General features: G+C 33.8%; 2 protein-coding genes across 2 annotated transcripts; one reads left to right on the forward strand and one right to left on the reverse strand.

The window, feature by feature from the left end:
• Window positions 1-5462: 5462 nt before the first annotated feature.
• LOC109005693 (WD repeat-containing protein 3) lies at window positions 5463-13710 on the forward strand. Its single transcript, XM_018984732.2, has 12 exons — window positions 5463-5808; window positions 6287-6502; window positions 6647-7747; window positions 8446-8568; window positions 9411-9592; window positions 9777-10008; window positions 10137-10346; window positions 10824-10952; window positions 11835-11903; window positions 12289-12411; window positions 13002-13052; window positions 13161-13710. Exons 1-12 carry the CDS (start codon window positions 5575-5577, stop codon window positions 13302-13304), a joined length of 2814 nt encoding a protein of 937 aa, XP_018840277.2. The 5' UTR covers window positions 5463-5574; the 3' UTR covers window positions 13305-13710.
• A 401-nt stretch (window positions 13711-14111) lies between these two features.
• Window positions 14112-16282, reverse strand: LOC109005696 (expansin-A4-like). The gene is made up of 3 exons (XM_018984738.2): window positions 15808-16282; window positions 14952-15276; window positions 14112-14819 (listed from the first exon to the last, which is right to left on the reverse strand). The coding sequence occupies exons 1-3, from the start codon at window positions 16010-16012 to the stop codon at window positions 14510-14512; spliced, it is 840 nt and encodes a 279-aa protein (XP_018840283.2). The 5' UTR covers window positions 16013-16282; the 3' UTR covers window positions 14112-14509.
• Between the last annotated feature and the right edge of the window lie 95 nt (window positions 16283-16377).

Below are 16377 nucleotides of genomic sequence, written 5' to 3' on the forward strand. Positions count from 1 at the left end.
GATCAGCATGAGCGCAACCGTAAAATAAATAAAAAAAAATAAAAATCTATATAGTTTATGATCGTTGGACTTGTCTGTTTCTTATATATACGTATATATATTTGGCAAGTCATTCTCTTGTACAAAACAAAGAAATATAAGTAAGGAAAAACAAATAAGAACAGATCAAGTACGTGGTACTATCTATATATAAAAATTTTGATCTCTGAGCTCTCTCTCGTGCGTGGGTCCAAGCTGTATAATTTGTTTGAGAAGCTAGCTAGCTTGGGGGGATGTGGATCGAAGGGAAGCCGCCCATTAGTGGAGGATCGAACCTTTTGGTCTGTATCATAATGAAGCATCGATCATGGGCACGGACATGTATGATGATCAGCACATGAATCAATGGGGTAGTATATATGTGGGAATAAAGATAGTGCTGATAAGATGCGCATAAAGAATTCCCGGCATTTGTGATAGAGGCCGTGATGTGACTTAGAGAGAGAGAGAGAGAGGATACATATACAATATGTGAAGTAGTACGTAATTGATTAGGTGAACATGTACAACGTACTTGTGTACGTGTTTGGCTGATCATTTAATTACATTTTTTTTTCATTCATAACCTTTGCTAAAACAAAGCTAGCAAGCAGTTTGGAATGTCCTCAATGTCTACTGTATGCTTTCTGACATTTAGGCTTTGTTTAGAACTAAAAATCTTCTCAATTCATCTCAATTTATTATTACAATTTTTTCAAATTCCAATACAAAATATAATAAACAATTCAATTTTTTCAAATTCTAAAATAATAATAATAATAATAAATAATATTCTAACAATATTTTATTATCTCAACTCAACTCAACTCAACTCACTTCAACATCCAAACGCAACCTAAGAACATCCTTTCCTAACTTACATATGTAGGCTGATGAGACGAATATTGACATATATATACAGTATTTTATATCTATATATATATACACATGACACGTTTGTGTAATTAAGGCATCAGATTCCAATTTAGTCACAGCTCTATAGCTAGCAGCTTTACATTTGTACCAAAATATACGATTCCTTGGTCCATGAAGTAAGTACTAGTCATTGTTTCACTAACGCATATATATATATCTGCCGTGTTTGTGTCGGGCCAGCGCGCTGAGCCAATAAAAATCTTCCACTAACTTGCCTCATCTTATAAAAATCGACAGACAGTAGTACCGTTCATAATTATATAATGTCTTTTACTACATCGATCCATCTATCTCTTTATTAATTCGTGTGAAAATATCAACGTTCAGCAATGATTAAGTTTTAACGAACCAGGAACTATATATCGTGAATTAAGTAAAAACGGCAGTGGTACTGCTGGCAGCTAGGCACTAGCTAGTTCTGGACCGGAGGATCGATGAACAATTAGGTAGCTGGGTATAATAATAATAATAAATTGGAGATCGATGAAGTGGGTAGGCTCCATTAAGTTCTTTTTAAGATTTTAATTTACGAATCAAATTAAATATTTTATTCATACGACTGATTACATAAAAAGGTAAAAAGTAAGATTAGGTCGTCGAACCCAATAAATATTAAATAATATCTATAGCCTCTTGGAACTTCAACTATCCAAAATGATAAGGACGTTGGATTAGTTTAATAATAATAATAATTATTATTATTATTTATATAGATGGCCCATCCAGTACTGTTTTATTATTTATATAATCTTGTGATTTGAATTTAAAGATAAGTTAAAATAATTTTAAATAAATTAAATAAAATATTATTTTTTAATATTATTATTATTTTAAAATTTAAAAAAATTGAATTATTTATTATATTTTTTTGTAGAAACTTAAAAAAATAATAATAATAAAATAAAATAAAATGAATTGATATGAATTTATAATCGACAAAAACAATAAAATTTAAAGCTTCGTTTGTATCATCAACTTATCTTAGATGAATTCATTTTTAGAATGCCTCCGACATCCAAACACAAGGTTCACTTTTATTGAATGGAAGTTCAATAAACAACTCATCTTTGGGCCCCACACTGACAAACATCATATCAAGTTTCACTTCTATTATTTCATTTTACCTTGGCTACTTCTTTCCATTCCTCGATTTTCATGTTTCTATTTGATCGGTTTACACAATTGTGAAAGAATGAAAGCCGGTTGCATGGTTTTAATTTTTTTTTTTTTTACCGGTTGTGCCAGTTATGACGTCACATATATTTATAATTTTATATAAATATATCTAAATTCATCTTAACATCCAAACATACTTAAACTCATTTTATATAGATTCTACAAAACTCATTCAGTCATCTCAACTTATTACTATTTATAAAAAACTCAATTCAGCTCAACTCAATTTAAAATCCAAACACAACCTAACAAATATAAACAAAAACAAATGAGAACGGCAAAAGAAGTGAGCCGTTGGGGGACTTGACATGCGTCCCAACGGCCTTTCTGTTCTATATATAATACAGAGGAGAGGAGAGTACTGATGGGCTTCGATTCCAGGCCTATGCCTATCTTTGTTTGTGCCCCCAAGTGAGTAGTCCCGGTTTGAGATCTCAATTGTTATTTGCTGGACCATGTTTTCATGGTTGTATTTTACATTTTGTTCATGGATGACTTAGGCCTATTTGGATAGGAATATGCTTTCATCTCATTTTAATATCTAAATATTATAAATATAAATACTTTTTTAATTTTAAATATTTAAAATTTTCATCTAATCATTATTTAATCATTATAATTTTGTTAAACTTCTAAACAAAATTTAAAAAATAATTTAACTTTTTCAAATTTTAAAATAAAAATTATATTAAAAAATTATATTATAACAATATTTTAATTTTAATTTTATTTAACTTTTTATCTCTAATTTCTCATAACCCCATAAAATATATTAACTCAAATTATTTATAACTCGTCTCATTTTAACTCAAATATCTTATTATTATTCACAAATCATATCAACTCGTCCCATCTCAACTTATTATCAAAACCAAGACTTGGACCCTTAGCCAATAAGTTGCAAAATAGTATTACAATGAGTGCGCGAGTGTGTGTGTGTATATATATATATATATATAGTTTTAGTCAGGGGTGCTACCCGCCCCTTATGGGGCGAGGGCACACCTTCCTCGCACTCCGCACCCCGCCCAGGGCGCGGTGCGGGATGGATTCTCAATTCGCCCCGCCTCATTCTACTTAAAAAAACACTACATTTTATTTCATTTAAAAATTATATCTAAGTGCAAAAGTAATTAAAAATACATTTTTAAATACAAATTATAAATTTAAATTTTGTAAATATGACTATAATTAAAAAATTTTGTAATTTTTAAATTTGCTAGTGCATATTTTATGTAAATTGTAATGTATTAATTTTTAAACTATGTAGTTTTTAAATTTGCGAATACATATTTTGTGAACAAATCTAATAAATTGTAATATATATTTATATATACACAATTTGTAAAATATAAATATATATTTATGTTTTTATATATGTATATAATATATTTATATATATATAAAAATGTAAGCGGGGGCAGAACAGGGGAAATGTGGGGCGGGGTGCCCCGCCCCCGCATGGGCGGAGCGGGATTGCCCACCCTGCCATGCGGGGGCGGAGCGAAAGTAGGGTGGGGCAGCGGGGCCCCAGCTACCCACCCCTAATTTTAGTATTTGCAAAATGTCCATAAATAGTTTATAAAATAATAATAATAATTTGATCCACAATCAACTTATCATATCCTTTGCTCTTTCTTATTAACTTTCAATAAATTATATACTTCTTTTTCACTGCATTTTTTTTTAATTGTATTGCTATAATCTTAACTCCAATAAGCATCATATATTATAATTCAATTGCACAAGAAAAATAATAGGACAGCAAGGAACATATATACTACATAATGATACATGCTCACATATCTAGATTTATGAATTAGTTCTTATACTTGCAAGTTAGTGTGTTGGACACACTTTGCATGTTGTTGACGCATCGTGTTATCAATTAAAATTAATTTTAAACTTATATTACAAATAAAAACTATGTCTTATCAATAATGTGGAGTGTGCATTTTTCATACTAATTTGTAAATATAAATTTTCATTACCAATAAGATAAAAATTGATGACATTATTTTTGATTGGGCCAAACTTGAATTTTCAATAAGGATTAATTATTAATTATTTAATATTTGTGTATTATTAGAAGATATTAAATTATTAAAATATAATATATATATATATATATATAGATATTTGTATTATGAAACATTAATATAAATATATATAATAAGAAGATCATGTTATTTGTATGGAAAATGATAGGGTTACTATCATTTTACTACTCATTTACTACTTTTTTTATATTTGATTTTTTTTATAATTTTTTATTTTACTTAATAGTTAAGGAAGTGATAATTAGTAAATTTATATATTTTTTTAATTTTTTGTTAATGATTAAGGATGTTAAAAAAATACTTAAAATAAAATGATAAAAAAATAAAAATACTGCAAGTAGTAGATGAGTAGTAGATAGGTAGTAAGCCTATCACTACCCTATTTGTATTATGAAAGTATTTAAAAAAGTTTGTAGATAAATATTGAAATGAGAGAAGCAATAAAGAGAAATTGGAGTAAACGCCTTTTCGAGTTACCTAATAAATTCAATGGTTCCAAGAGGATCCTCACCCGGATGCGTAAAGCCTATAATTTTCTACATTTTAGCATTTTTTTTTTTTACAAAAATCCCTCTCATCTGATTTCTTATTTTAGGAACAGATTGTGAGATGTAAATAGTATCACTATTCATATTTAAATCATTTATTTATAAATATTTTATTATAAAAAATAAAACAAATGATTATTTCAATCATCTACACTTTCTTTCATACTTATATTTATTATAGTTTTAAGTAAGAAAAAACATATTTATGATTTATTTTTTCATTATCTTTTCAGCATCTCATGATGTGATATTAGATAATAGGTTCACAATTGAAATATAATAAATAATCTCAAATCTTCTAATACTATATCATGAGATAATGAAAATTGAAATAATGAATATCATTACTCTTTAAGTAATATTTTTAAAAATAATTTAAAATATTAAGAAAATTTAAAAAAATAGTTAAAATATTATTATATCTGCAGAAAAATAATTTAAATTTTTATTTAAAATATTCGAGAGTAATAGTTCAAACAAAGAAAAAATATAAAATAGTGAGTAGTTAAATTTGTAAATAGAAGCGAGATAAAAAAATAATAAAAAAAATATTATTTTAATAAAATAGGAAAATGATAGATAACGAGATATATAAAATTTTTAAAAAATAAATAAAATTTAAGAGAAAATTTTAAAAAGTGTATATTTTAGTCTAATTTTAAAGAAATTTATAGGACAAATGTGAAAACAATCAAACGAAAAAAAAAAAAAAAAGGGGTGAGGCTTACGCCCCCTTCATCGCTAGGCGGCTGGGCCTAAGCCCCTTCAACTCTTAAACCCTAAAAACCTCCCCAAAGCAATCAAACAAGCAAAGCAGCTGCCAGGCCAGCTCCGCCATGGTGAAGGCCTACCTTCGGTACGAACCGGCAGCGGCCTTCGGAGTCATTGTCTCCGTGGAGTCCAACATCACTTACGACAGCTCCGGCAAATTCCTCCTAGCTCCGGCGCTCGAGAAGGTTGGCGTCTGGCACGTACGCCAGGGCCTTTGTACCAAAAATCTTGCTCCTTCGCCTGCCTCTCGCGGCCCCTCTCTTGCCGTCACCTCCATTGCCTCTTCCCCTTCCTCAATGGTGACAACTTTTTGCTATTTTCTTTTCCCTTGCGTTGTGTTTGGTTCACGCGAAAGTGAGGCGAAGAAAACCAAACTTGAGAGAGAAAATCCGACCGAGAGGAAACCTAGCGCTCTGTATTCGGTGCCCCTAGAATGTGAAAAAAGCTCACCTTTGGGTGTCCATGCTTCAGTTTTATAGGGTTTAAAGTGCTGAAAACCTTCGTCTTTTTTAATTTTTTTTTATGTATATATATTTTTCCAGATTTTTATTTATAATAACTTAGTTTTTAACATCTAAATGTATGTTTCAATTTATTGGTAATTCATGTGTTGCGGAAAGGTAGTAGCCAACACGAGAATATGGGATATTGAAACAGCTAAATCCTATGTTTTTATTGTTCTCTATTCCCAGAAGACGGTGTCCCCCACCATTCCCTAATTCTCAATTTACGATTTTACGTGTGTTGTTGATACATGAGAGAGAGTTTTAATTGCAGATCGCCAGTGGCTATGCAGATGGCAGCATAAGAATTTGGGATAGCGAGAAAGGAACCTGTGAGACCACATTAAATGGACATAAAGGGGCTGTGACTGTACTTCGATTCAATAAGCTTGGATCCTTGCTTGCTTCTGGAAGCAGGGATAATGATATAATACTATGGGACGTGGTTGGCGAGACTGGCCTGTATCGCCTTCGCGGGCATCGTGATCAGGTTTGTCATTACAGCTTTTGTATTGAACCCATACATTCAAACTGTTACTGGGCTTAGCTTGGCTCATCCATTCTAGTTTTCTTACTTTATATATCTTTCACTCCTTAAATTATGATTATTGTTTATTTGCTTCATTTATTGTAGGTCACTGACCTCGTTTTCTTAGATTCCGGTAAGAAACTTGTTAGTTCCTCCAAAGACAAGTTCTTGAGAGTATGGGATCTTGAAACTCAACACTGTATGCAAATAGTTAGTGGCCATCACAGTGAAATATGGTCCATAGACATTGATCCAGAGGAAAGATTTCTGGTCAGTGGGTCTGCAGATGTAGAACTCCGATGTTACGCTCTCAAGCATGACTTGGTAGATGGACAACCTGTATCTTGGATAAATGGAGATTCATCCACTCAAAACAAATGGGAGGTTTTGAAACTGTTTGGTGAAATTCGGCGACAAAGCAAAGATAGAGTCTCAACTGTGAAATTCAACAAATCAGGGAATTTGCTTGCCTGTCAAGTTGCAGGAAAGACCGTCGAGATATTCAGCATACTGGATGAGGCCAAAGCAAAGCGTAAAGCAAAACGGAGGCTTCATCGGAAGAAAGAAAAAGAAGCTGCAAAAGGGGCAGCTGAGGTTATGGAAAATGGGGACACAAATCTTGGAACTGGAGAGGACGGAAATATCCCATTGGTTACTGCCGCTGATGTTTTTAAGCTTCTTCATATTGTGCGGGCTAGCAAAAAAATATGTTCCATTTCTTTCTGTCCAATGACTCCAAAGAACTTTTTGGCCATCTTGGCATTGTCTTTGAACAACAATCTATTGGAATTTTATTCCATTGATAACAGTGATGCCACAAGATCACTTGCTTTTGAGCTCCAAGGACATCGTTCTGATGTCAGAAGTGTAACACTTAGTTCAGACAACTCTCTTTTGATGTCAACTAGTCACAATGCAGTAAAAATTTGGAATCCAAGTACTGGTTCTTGCCTTCGAACTGTTGACTCTGGGTACGGACTATGTGGTTTAATTATTCCTCAGAACAAGTATGCACTTGTTGGAACTAAAGAAGGAACTCTAGAAATTATTGACATGGGGAGTGGAACTTGCCTTGAAGCAGTGGAAGCTCATGGTGGCTCTGTTCGGTCAATTGCAGCTCTTCCCAATGAAAATGGTTTTGTCACCGGAAGTGCTGATCATGATGTTAAGTTCTGGGAATACCGGATTAAGCAGCAATCTGGTCAAGTATGTTCTTCACACTTAAGATTTTTAAGAATTGTATTGTACCTATGATTTAGGATATGTTTCACACTTACCATTTCTAAGATGTGTATTGTACCTATGATTTAGGATATGTTTCCAAGTTGAAATTCCTTTGTTTGTATTTCCATGTTGAAACAATTTTTTATGAGCTTATAACCTTTTTTAAGCTTAATGGATTCCACTGATGATACGTGAACTTGAGTTATCTTCTCTGGATGATTGTAAATAGTTGGGTATTTCAACTAAGGATATAAATTATCTCTAGGGTGGACAAAATTCAGATGTAATTGTCGTTTCACACTTTGAAGTGTCAATGTGTGGCATTTCTTTTTTGGTTTAAGGCTTAAATTTCATGAGCACGTGGAATTTAAAATGGATGACTCATTTGGTGAAATGCTAATTTGGATGCTGTAGAAGCCTTTCTCTCTCTCTCACTCATTTTTTTTATATCTAATCTTTTAAGTCTGTTTGTTTCCCTTTTCATAATTGTTTCCGAAAGTGGTCCAAAATTACATTCTCCTGGGCTTTGACCCATGATTATTGCTGCCTGTGGATGTTTTTATGTCAGTTAGAGATTTGTGTTCTGCTTGTACGCTTTGTGTACTTGGGCTATGCCTATTTTTTTTGTCAATAAAATTTTCAATTACCTATATAAAAAAGGAGTTCTTTGTGTTTTGCAGGATACTAAACACCTAACAGTTTCAAATGTGAGGACTATGAAGATGAACGATGATGTTCTTGTGGTTGCAGTAAGCCCTGATGCTAAATATATTGCTGTTGCACTGTTGGATTGTACAGTGAAGGTCTCATCAGCTCAACTCTACACATTCTCATTGTTTTAGATTGATGTGTTCCATGTAGAAGATTCCTACTAAGTTGATAATTGAGGGATCATTGTATTTTTGAAATTTGATTCCACAAGAATTTTGGATGATTTGAATTGTTATATTCATCCAATTCTTTCTTCCTTGGATGCATAACTGTTTTGTCTCCTTTTATTTAATTTTTTTTAAAATTATTTAGAGTTAATATCTTGTTATTGTAGGTGGACCTTCTATGTATTCTTTCGTGTGTTTTTTAATGGGTAATATGACAATTATATTAAATACAAGGATAGTACAAACAATGGGGAAGGGCAAATGTCTTTTTTTAAAAAAGAAAAAAAATTATTGGTAATATGACAGTTATATTAAATAAAAGGGTAGTAAAACAATAGGGGAGGAAAATCCCAACAAACATCCCAAACAAGTTAGTACATTGTTTAATAACAATAAAACAAATTGGGAAATGACTCCAATTAAATTGGGCTGTCCCATGTTCCTTTATATAAATTACTACTATATATTTTATTTTTTACTTATAAAATATATATTATTTTATTATTTTATTTAGGTATTTATAATTATATAGGTAATTATATATGTATTAATATGAATTTATATTCATTGGAATAGTGGATTGGAGATATTTCTTTCGAGCCCTTCTTACTTTATTTTATATTGTGCCAAGGAAGTGTCACCACATGGGTGGTTTGTTTTTTAATAAGTTACCACATGGGTGAATTTTAACGCAATCCAAAGTTGGATTTCAATTTGCTTTTGTGTCAGTTATGTCATTCTGATTCTGTTACCTATGCCTTTTGCAGATTTTCTTTGCGGATTCACTTAAATTTTTTCTTTCCTTATATGGTCACAAGCTACCTGTGCTATGTATGGATATTTCATCTGATGGCGATCTGATTGTGACTGGCTCTGCTGACAAAAATTTAAAGATCTGGGGCTTGGATTTTGGTGACTGCCATAAGTCCATTTTTGCTCATGCTGATAGGTACTGCATATTGATAGACTTAAATTTGATGGATGTTGAGCGTTGAATAAGAATGTTTACACCCTCGAAAAATAATCTTAAATTATTGGAATTTGAGAGTTCCTTATGTCAGTCTCCCACCTGATTTTTCTTTTAGAGTTTGCACATCTTTTTAAACAATTCTGATAATCTATTTTGGTGGCAGTGTTATGGGAGTGCAATTTGTGCACAATACTCATTACATGTTTAGCGTGGGGAAAGACCGCTTAGTAAAATACTGGGATGCTGATAAATTTGAGTTGCTTTTAACACTCGAGGGACATCATGCGGATGTTTGGTGCCTTGCAGTCAGCAACCGTGGTGATTTCATTATCACTGGATCTCACGACCGATCCATACGTCGTTGGGATCGTACTGAAGAACCATTTTTCATTGAGGTTTGTTACTTCCATGCTAATATTGTTCCATTTAATCAAAAGGAAGAATAAAAACCTTAATTCAGATTTATATATGGATCTTTGTGATTAATGTTTAACCAAGTAAAATGTGCCTTTTGAATTTGCAGGAGGAGAAAGAAAAAAGGTTGGAGGAGATGTTCGAATCTGATCTTGACAATGCATTTGAAAACAGGTATGCAACCAAAGAGGAAGTCCCTGAGGAGGGTGCTGTGGCCTTAGCAGGGAAGAAGACTCAGGAAACCCTTACAGCAACCGACTTAATTATTGATGCACTAGACTTAGCAGAGGTAGAACTGAAGCGTATTGCTGAACATGAGGTGATTATTTTTTCCCATTATTGTTCCACTCTGGTTGGTATGATGTGCCCATATGCCCATTAAATACCATTGGTTGGATGGCAAAAGGAAAGTTTGCAGTGGGGCTTTCTTGTGTTTTAGGTAAGCAAAAGGTGATTTGGGACCCACATTATTTTACTTATATATAAAAAAAAAAAGGTGATTTGGGACCCACATGGAAAAAGTACTGTAAGCGGAAGTCCCAATTCAGTGCTTTTGCTAAAATTGCTTTTAATTTCAAACTTATATGGGGAAGTTGTAACAAAAGTTCTTCACAAATTTTTGGAACCTTTCCTGGATATTAGACCAACCCACATGCCCCCCTCCCCCTTCTTTCCTCCATCCATTTTGTGTAGAAGGGATCTATCATACTTATGACTTTGTCCATGGAATGTCTATGACATGATTTTGAGTTCATTCTTATATTAATATCGATTTGGTTGGCTTTGTAACTTTCAGGATGAGAGAAACAGGGGGAAAGTTACTGAATTCCAACCAAATGTCATCATGCTTGGGCACTCGCCATCTGATTATGTTCTCCGTGCACTTTCTAATGTTCACACTAATGATCTGGAGCAAACGTTGCTGGTAAGTGTGCTGCAATATTATCCTGTACAGTCAGGAACTAAATAGCAATTACATGTAAATCAGTTGTACTAAAGCACCTCCCATTTCGTGTGAAAGGGATCTACTAAATTTAAAAGAAACTTCCCTGGATGAGCACTCGTAACCTTAAATATTTGATAGCTAAATTTATTTTGCCAGGGTTCCCTAACTCAGGGCTGGTTTTGATAGTGAGATGAGATGAGATGAGATGAGATAGTTTTAGATGAGTTGAATAAAATATTATTAGAATATTATTTTTTAATATTATTATTGTTTTGAAATTTGAAAAAGTTAAATGTTTATTATATTTTGTATGAAAATTTAAGAAAGTTGTAATGATGAGATTAGATGAGATAGGTTGAGAGTGTTTTTGTATCCAAACGGAGCCTAATCATTGTCCATCTGAGTGCTTCACTGTCGTTTTATCTTAGTACAATGAAGCATGCTGCAGAGTAGGTCGAACCATGATTCTTCCCGTCCAACTCTGGATCTCCTTATTGGGCAGAGTCAACTTATTCGTGCTTGTTTTGTCCTGTTCTATGTGTTAGGGATTGCTCACTTCTACTTATGTATTGTTTTAGTGTCACATATTTTTCAGCTTGTAAAAGCTAAAGTATATTTTTTTCAAAGACAATTGTTATGTTAAAAAATTAGTAGTTTTTTATCTGCTCTATTATAATCCCACAAAGTATTGTTTTAGAAGTTGAAAGAACGGCCCTGTTAAGTGGACAGTTTACTGATACCTTGTATACCTTGTCTTACTAGGTATTAATGCATGGTTACGCTTGGTTTGGTTAGGGCTCTCCCCTTTTTCATCTAGTCAGTAAGATATGGAGTTTAACTGACAGTATCTTTACTGTGCAGGCTTTACCGTTCTCTGATGCTTTGAAGCTTATATCTTACTTGAAGGATTGGACTTCAAATCCTGATAAGGTAGATGTTTCTGCCAAATCAGGTTGCAAAAACATTGGCATGCTTGGAGATACATATGTATTTTTTTTTTTTTTAATAAGTAAGATACATGTGTTGTAAATGCCTGTAATTTACCAATTAACAGTGGTCTATAATTATCATCCCTTTTTTATTTTTGTAGTTTATCTTTTCATTGTTTATTTTAGGGTGTCTGTATTTTCAATTTTAGAACCATTTGTGTCACATCATCTTTTTGTAACATGTCCTTTTAAATCTTTCGCAGGGAAAAGGTTCTGTTTCTCTGTTTTGTCTTCTAACCCGGAATATTAGGAGGAGCATAGGCTCTATTATAAGTATTCAAATTGTAACAGCTTTTGGAGTCATACTAATTGCATTGCGTTTGCAGGTTGAGCTCATTTGCAGGGTCGCTACAGTGCTATTGCAGACACATCATAATCAGTTGGTTACTACTCCTGCTGCCAGACCCGTGCTTACAGTTCTTAAGAGCATTCTTTATGCAAGAGTCAAGGTAATCATAGACTTTAGTTTTGCACTTAGAGAAGAAAGTATTTTGAATCTCATCATCAATAATTTTCGTTAGCGAGGTCAAGACATGTGGAATAGGAAACTTTCCTTTTCACACCCATAAAAGGTTATCCATCTAAATGGTACCTTAGAGAAAGGTACCTACCACTAAGAAGATTCCTAAGGAAACCAACAATTTCATCTTTTACCCAAGAAAGTGTCCTCCCTAGAACCGTCCCTACAAAAGAGACCATTTAGTTTCTCCCTTGGCAACTCTTCAACCTTGGTACCTTTGTAACCCGCTGATTCGTGTCAAATTTTATCTTATCAACTCTGTCTAATCCTCATATACTCATTTTTGCTTTGTCAAAGGGCATATGATGGGACGGTAATGTATGTTAATAATTAGTCTTGTATGTATAATACTTCTTTTTTATTATTTAAGGTGAAAATCCGGCATACATAATGCAGGAACTTGGACCTTGCCTTTTTAATTTTTTGCATATGTATCAATTTGTGTTATCCATGATAAGAAGAAAAACAGGAGAAAGTTAGGATGCTTTCTTGACAAGATGATGGCTTAATTTGTGCCAGGAATGCAAAGACACACTTGGTTTCAACCTTGCTGCTATGGATCATATCAAGGTGCGAATATTAATTCATAATCTCTCGCCTATTGTATTCGAAATATGCTATTTGGCCAGAAATAAATAAACAAATGATACGAGGTGATTTTTGTATTTGTTTTTCCAGCAATTAATGGCTTCAAGATCCGATGCACTCTTTCGAGATGCAAAATCAAAGTTACTAGAAATTCGAGCACAACATTCAAAACGTTTAGATGCAAGGTTAGAGACAAAAGAAGAAAAGCGGAAAAAGAAGAAACAGAAGAAATGAAGTGATATGCATGGTTGGACATGAATTTTAGGGTGAGAGTCGAGACACTGTTCCTGATACTTTTAGAGAGGAACATCAAGCTCGGGCGCATATGACTTTGTGAAAACAATGCTGGAATTAAAGTTGCTACTAGTTAATTGAAGGCTTGGATTACTATACAATCAAAAGAAATTCCATATTTTACACACGACAAGTGAGGTAAGAAAAACTGGACCAAGTATATCCTAAAGGTCAATCAGGCAAACAACTTGAGATTATCCTTTTTTCATGCAAATCTAGGCGGGTGGTTTTTGCCTCTGTAATTTAAAGAGGGCCGTTTGCTTAGAAGTTTTGTTGCTGTCAGTTGTAATTGTGACATCTAGTGTGATTTTAGTGAGGAATTTGAATTACTTGTTTTGTTTTTTTCCTTTTTTGGGTGGTGATCTACTGTTTCTTAACAGAACTTACAAGGAGTCTTGGCTTCTTCAAAACACACTTCTACTGTGGATATTTTGTATTTGCGAGCAATTTATAAATTCTGATCGGAAATAATTAGTATCATAAATAGTTTCCAATTGAACACTTTTTGGCGCTGTCAAATAATACTTGTGCCAAATTCGATGTGTATCTCATTTATCACCAAACCAAAAGAAGGGCAAAGAGTCCAAACATCTGGAGCTTCGTTGAGTGGAGTCCATGATTTTTTAGTTTGAACCCATGCCTTTTTAAGGTTTAGAAAAACGAGGAAAGAACTGCAATAGAGAAGGAACCGTTCTACTGTACCGAACGAACTGAAGGCCTGCCTTGTTTTGAACTCTATTATTATTATTTTTATTATTTTTTGCGCCAAAATCTGCCATCATCTAAATTAATTTCATAATTCTTATTTTTAATTGCTATAAAAAGAAAGACCCAATTTCGGTGGGATGGCATGCAGTAGTGAATGGAATGTGGTAGTAGCTGTTGAAGATATTAATAGGTCGGCTTAATTGCTGGCCGTCCTTTTCAAAGTGATATACATAATAGCATCATACAAGATGTGGTCAAAGACTTGACTGATCAAGTTTATAAAGCAAGCAAGAAGATTGAGCTGCAGATCATCTAGACAAGAGTAGTAGCATGCAGCTAGCTAGCGATGGAGCGAGATCAGGAGACTAGGTGAAGAGAGGAGGTTTAATACATAATCAATACAGGTATATATATATGTATATATGCATGCTTGCCAGCTACTTGAAGTTTTTGCCTTCGAAGGTCTGACCGAACTGCCAGGTCTTGGGGGCAACGTGCCAAGAGGTTGAGTATCTACCATCACTTGCTCTAACCCTGAAGGTGAGTGATTCCCCTACCATCATTGCATCGGTATCCCACTTCTGTCCCCAATTCCGTTTCATTAATGTCCATTTAAGGTTCTTGTTACCCTTCACTTGCAAGCTCGTCACATCTCCAGCACCCCCCACATTCCATACTAATACTTGGTTGAAATATGGATTCCCCGTTATGGTGAATCGAATGCCTCCTTGCTTCTTGCATGGAACCCTGCATATATATTTATATATTTATTATATTTATTTGTGAAATAGAACCGATCGATGAAGAAGCTCATTTTGAAGCAAGCTGCAGCTAGCTAGCTAGGAATATATTATTTATTTAATTAATTAACTAACAAACCTGCGATATTGGACAGGAATGATGCCAGCCGTGTACGACTGCGCAACCTTGAGGAAAGCAGGCTTTGCAAGATCGAAATGCTCACGAGGAGGGTTGCACCAGCCTCCGTTGTCACTAGCTAGATTGTAGTTAGGAGGGCAGTGGTTGGTGGCAGTGACGAAGAGAGAAGGGGCACCCAGATTGCACCATTTAGGGTCATTCCAACATTTTAGTTCATAACAAGCTCCGCATGTCTGACCCTTATTGAACAGAGCAGTGCTTAGTGCTGCTGTACTGTCCAGCCCATACCCTTCACTCACCACGTCTTCGTATCCACAAGCTCCCCCTATTTATACATGCATACATACGTATATATATTATATATTATATATGTTCACTAACGTACGATCGAGTTGCATCTTAAATTTTCCCATTTACCTAATAACCGAGCGCATGTACAACTTACGTACTGATCATAAATATATATATATATATACATATATTTTGCATAAATCGATCTGCGTAATATTTGCATATTTAGGCCAGGCCAAGGGAAAAATAGAAAACAATATCAATCTTATTAACTTGCTTGCTAGTTAGAATTTCCAGGCCTGGCAATACCTGTTCATCCTAAAAAAATAGAAAAAATTTCTCATGGGCCAGAAAATATTTTATAAGATATAGAAGAAATTATTAGCTAGAATTGTCTTATTCTTGCTTATTATATAATACCCCATCTATATATCAAAAACAAAGAATCTAAAAAAATATTTTGTTTTTTTTTTTTTTTCCATAAAAGGAAAATCAAGCAATGAGAAATAACTAATAAGTCTCATAACAAAATAAAAGAAAGGGTGGGTATTAATAATGGTGATACCGAATGTTCCGGAACCGCCTTCGTAGAAGGTTGCAAAAGCCTGCTTCCAGGGGCCGGGCTTGAACTTGGGCCTATGGTGCTTGGGCAAAGTCGCTCGCACTGCATGGTGATCATGACCGCCACTTTTCCATGCATTGGCATCATGAGGCAGTACTGCAATTAGCAGCAACAATGAAACCGAGAGGACTTGAAATGGCAAAACCATGGGGACACGAATAACAGGATGCCTGCCCTTTTCCTACTTCTTTCTCTTAAATAGCTTTTCCTTTTTCCAATTTCACTATAGAGGTGGCCTGTATATATGGTACTAGATTTAACTTCAGTCAGTTCGTTATACCCAATTTGGTTAATTATATTTTGAAAGGGTGCTATTTTTATGATGCAGTTATAAGGTGGTGGTGCAGCTTCTCCTTTCCCGCTCTGCCTAACCACATTGGATAATAGAAAAGGAAAACTTTTTCTATCTTTGTAACCTCTCTTTCAATAGCCCCATGTTTTTTTTTTGGAAATGTAGGATCCATTTTCCTTCAAAATGCTTGCTATAATATCTATCAAACTAAATTGGTTGAT

This window comes from Juglans regia, chromosome 3, assembly GCF_001411555.2.
Source record: "Juglans regia cultivar Chandler chromosome 3, Walnut 2.0, whole genome shotgun sequence".
Taxonomy (NCBI): domain Eukaryota; kingdom Viridiplantae; phylum Streptophyta; class Magnoliopsida; order Fagales; family Juglandaceae; genus Juglans; species Juglans regia.

Bases quoted from the DNA above. Each gene is read 5' to 3' on its own strand.
- LOC109005696 (XM_018984738.2), bottom strand. From the start codon at position 16,012: ATGGTTTTGCCATTTCAAGTCCTCTCGGTTTCATTGTTGCTGCTAATT. The intron at 15,277-15,807 runs GTATCACCATTA...ATGTATAAATAG, and splicing joins AGGCGGTTCCGGAACATTCG to GGGGAGCTTGTGGATACGAA. The intron at 14,820-14,951 runs GTTTGTTAGTTA...ATATATATGCAG, and splicing joins ATTCCTGTCCAATATCGCAG to GGTTCCATGCAAGAAGCAAG.
- LOC109005693 (XM_018984732.2), top strand. From the start codon at position 5,575: ATGGTGAAGGCCTACCTTCGGTACGAACCGGCAGCGGCCTTCGGAGTC. The intron at 9,593-9,776 runs GTACTGCATATT...TTTTGGTGGCAG, and splicing joins ATTTTTGCTCATGCTGATAG to TGTTATGGGAGTGCAATTTG. The intron at 10,009-10,136 runs GTTTGTTACTTC...TTGAATTTGCAG, and splicing joins AAGAACCATTTTTCATTGAG to GAGGAGAAAGAAAAAAGGTT.